Source organism: Manacus vitellinus, unplaced genomic scaffold, assembly GCF_001715985.3.
Source record: "Manacus vitellinus isolate BGI_N305 unplaced genomic scaffold, ASM171598v3 scaffold_121_pilon, whole genome shotgun sequence".
NCBI lineage: Eukaryota > Metazoa > Chordata > Aves > Passeriformes > Pipridae > Manacus > Manacus vitellinus.
The window spans coordinates 295,988-299,812 of NW_021938903.1; the positions used below are offsets into that span (position 1 = coordinate 295,988).

General features: G+C 49.8%; 1 protein-coding gene across 1 annotated transcript in view; it reads right to left on the minus strand.

The window, feature by feature from the left end:
• Positions 1–3,737, minus strand: part of CEPT1 (choline/ethanolamine phosphotransferase 1) — a 25,075-nt gene extending 21,338 nt beyond the window's left edge. The window contains 3 exon segments of the mRNA XM_029965873.1: positions 891–1,032; positions 2,046–2,193; positions 3,666–3,737. Of these exon segments, the coding sequence (XP_029821733.1) occupies positions 891–1,032; positions 2,046–2,193; positions 3,666–3,737 (362 nt within the window).
• Between the last annotated feature and the right edge of the window lie 88 nt (positions 3,738–3,825).

Genomic DNA, 3,825 nt, shown 5'->3' on the forward strand with positions numbered 1-3,825 from the left:
GTACCTACAAATCCAGGATGATAAACTGTGAATAACACTCTGTACCTACAAATCCAGGATGATAAACTGTGAATAACACTCTGTCAGACTCTTGGGTGGGGCTGTTGTAGAATTGTCTCCAAATCCCACAAACTGAGGGCAAATTTCAGTTCCCAGCTGCCAACCCCCCCCCGCCCCCATTCTGCAGCCCATTTATTTGAAATAAATTTGTTAACCCTAGGGATGCAAACAGAGAATAAATCCTCAAATAAAACACATTTATTTCCCCACTAAGGCCAGAGAATCCTTGTGTTCCACCCCCCACCTAGCAGGAAAAGGGATTTCAGCTCTTCACTTCCCTGGCATTGCAACTTTCATTCCATCATTAACAGAATTCTCATTCCATATGAACAGGGTTTTCACTCCATATGAACAGAATCCCAGCCTACACCAACCCAAAGGGGTTCAGGACTTTAACCTGGAGGCTCAGTCTCAGTTATTCCAGAGAATCCGAGGAGTTGTGGTCAATAACAAACATTAACTGCACGTCACAGCAGCACCAAGATTAACTGAGTGCTAAAGCCACACTGCCACCACCTGACCAAACCCTCCTGGCATGGAACAGCAGCTACTTCCCATTCTTTCTTCAGCTTTAGATCACATCAAAAAGCTCCTAATTAACCACCAGGACAAAAGGAGACTTCACAAGCAACACCTGGGACAAATCCCACAGCAGCTGCCACGAGCTCTGAGGGTCTCCACGGACACACACGATTTTCTACAGCTCTAGGGAGGGGAACGTGGGCACAGAGGGCACAGAGGGCACAGAGGGCACAGAGGGCACAGAGTGGGCAGGGAATGAGGCAGAGAACCGAGCTCAGGTTCGGGTTTGCTCCGGGGGAGGTACTTACATCCCAAAGCGCAGCGTGCCCGAGACGTAGGTCTGCCAGTGAGCGCAGTAAAACATGAATGTCCCAGCAAAACAACAAAAGAACATCCAGTCAGGGTTGGTGCCCAGCTGCACAGCAATACAAGTTCCCAAAACCACAAAGACTGCAGGAGAAAATCAGTCACTCAGTGAAAAGGGGGAGTGGGACACGGGTGTCAAGATCCTCAGCAGAAGCAAAGCTACACCCGGGGCCCGGTGGGGGTGGCCTTGGGGGGGTTTGCACAAAACACCTCATTTGGAATAATTAAAACTGCAAAATGGGTATTGAAATGCACATCAGTCACTAGAAGTCTGCAGGATTGAGGGTTTCCTCAGTCTCCCATGTTTTTACTCCACTAAACAGTCCCATGAAGGGACTCGGGTGGTTTGTGCAGGTCTGGGGGTTTTCTCCTGGAGCCGGCGTCCAAGATTTGCTGGGCATTTCCCCCCCCCCATTTTCTGATTTATGGAATCCAAGGTCTGTCATTCGGGATTCCCAATGGATCTGTGCTTTCCCCTCCACATTTTCACACACAGTTTTGCCAGAGAAATCCTAAAAACTTAAAGCTTTAGAATTTCAGGAACCCAAACCACCTGACAAGGAGCTGGACTCTGTGATCCCTGTGGAACCCTTCCAACTCAGGATATTCCAGGATTTTTTTTGCAACGGGGTTAAAGTTCAGGCTGGCTCAGTGCCCTCCACCTCCCCAGGAACTGATCTGGCTGATTTTAATCTTAATTTTAATCTTTTAATCCTAAACTCAAGACTTGCAGAGTCCCACTGCTCGGGCTTCAGAGAGTCTAGAGAGTCACCCCAAAATAACCCAACAGAGCATTCTAAGGACTCCTACAGACAATGTTTGAGAGCCAAGACTCTGCTGAACCCTCCCAGAAAAGTGCTGGCTCAGGCTGAATCAGCCACATGCTTCATTTTGTTTTCAGTGGAACACAAGAGGAGACAGACAACTCAGCTGCTCCAGAGTGCAAAGAAAGGTGACCTTCTGAGCTGAAAAACTATCCTTTCAGCCCTGCATTCAGTAAAAAAAGCTTTTTCTTTTTTTGGGGGGGCATTGCAGATTTAATCCCTGAAATAAGAGTCACTTAATCCTCCAAGTTCAACTAGAAATAACAGCAATACCTGTGGACAAGGAATCACAGCCATGATCAAAGAGCTCTCCCAGGGGAGTGCTGCTGTTTGTCCTCCTGGCTTGTTTTCCATCTATGGCATCCAGGGACTGGTAGATGAAAAGGCCACAAGCACAAGCAATGTATGCCCAGGGAGGTGCCTGACAGGGAAAGGAAAGCAGAAGAAAGGTGATTTTCAAACCTCAGCATTCCAAGTGCTGCAGCTGCCCTGTCCCACAGCCTGACTCAGCATTTTCCCTCAGCACTTCCAGGTCACCCGGGGCCCTGGCAGGACAGGCAGGATGGGGCTGGGATGTGGAATGTAAATAAAGCAGGGCCCGAATTCCAGCCTGGATCAGCTCCAGCCTCGTGCTCCCAGGCAGCTGGAGCAAACCCCAGCCCCACACGTGCACAGGGTGTGCAGTGAAACCCTCGAGGTAGAAACCCCCCAACTTCCACCCCAAACCCCGAGCTCCCCGTGCCCAGGGACATTGGAGCTGTGGCACTGCCCAGACTGGGAGCTCAGGAGCCTCTGGGGGCCTCCAGCATCAGCAGCTTTGCCAAGAAAATCCACCTTAACCCCCCTCACAGCCCCCTCCTGCAGAGTAGTTTGGATTTCCACAGAAAGCCCAACAATGCCAAAGCCAGAACTCTCCAACTGCAGCTTTTTTCTGCTGTTTCAAGTGCGACCCACTGAGCCCAGAAAAGGCAGATCCCCACCCCTCTGGCTCAGCTGCCACTCCCATCAATCCCAAATTATTGGCTGTTTTGCAACCTTCCCACTCGACACACGTGGGATTTACAAGCAGTTCTGTCTTCCAGAGCACACCAATAAAATCCAGGGCAGTTCAACTAACCCAACCTGCCTCTCACAGAGCCCTGAGTCCAGCTTAGCTAGGCTGACACAACCACGACTCACTGGAGCACAGCAACTAAAACACATTCCTTCTCCAGCCTCCACTGCTCCTGAGTGACCAAACCCCTTCATTCTGCCCCAAAAGCTGCTCTGCTTTCAGAGAGCACGGGGAGGGGGGGAGAAAGAAAACCACGTTTCCCAAGTTTTTGATGCCACAGAATTCCAGCCCGTGGTGTTGTTTTTATTCCTCATTTCTTGGTTTTATACCCCATGTTTAATTACGTTCAGGGTGATGCAATTTTTCTCTACAAACCCCCCAAAAAATCCCTCTGCTGGCTCTTCTCTCTCCTTTCATTAGCAGCGTAGGTGTTTCCACTGAGAGGTTATTTATATCTGGGGGATGATTTCACAGCTCCCTCTCTTATCCAGGCCTTTTTTTCCATTCTTTTTTTTTTAAAAGCGAAACAATTCATCACTCAGCATTTTGCCAGTTGGGTCCTCCCAGCTCAGCAGGAAGGATTTGCATCTCCTCCTCTCTCCAGCTCAGCTCCCCTGGCTACACCTCTCACCAACAGGAAGAGACAAGTCACTCTTGGAGGAAACCAAGGGAAAAAAAAAAAAGCAAAACTAAGGCTGAGCTACAAGGAAGAGAAAATTTACATCTGAAAGCAAAAGTGCTCTGGGGGAGGAGGGAAAAAAAAAAAAAGCAGCACGTTGTTTGTGGAGTTTCAAAGGCCCATTTTCCTCCCCAGGCAGCTCCCGACACTTCAAAGGCACCTCCAGCACCGGGGCTTCAGCGCCATGGGCAAAGTGGAGCAGGAGCTGCCTCAGCACCAGGTCATCCTGCATCCAAGGGAGAGGAAACCTCAGTCACCTCCCCCAGAGCACCTCCCAAAGTGCTGAACACCAGCACTGCTCTGACACAGCTCACTCTGAG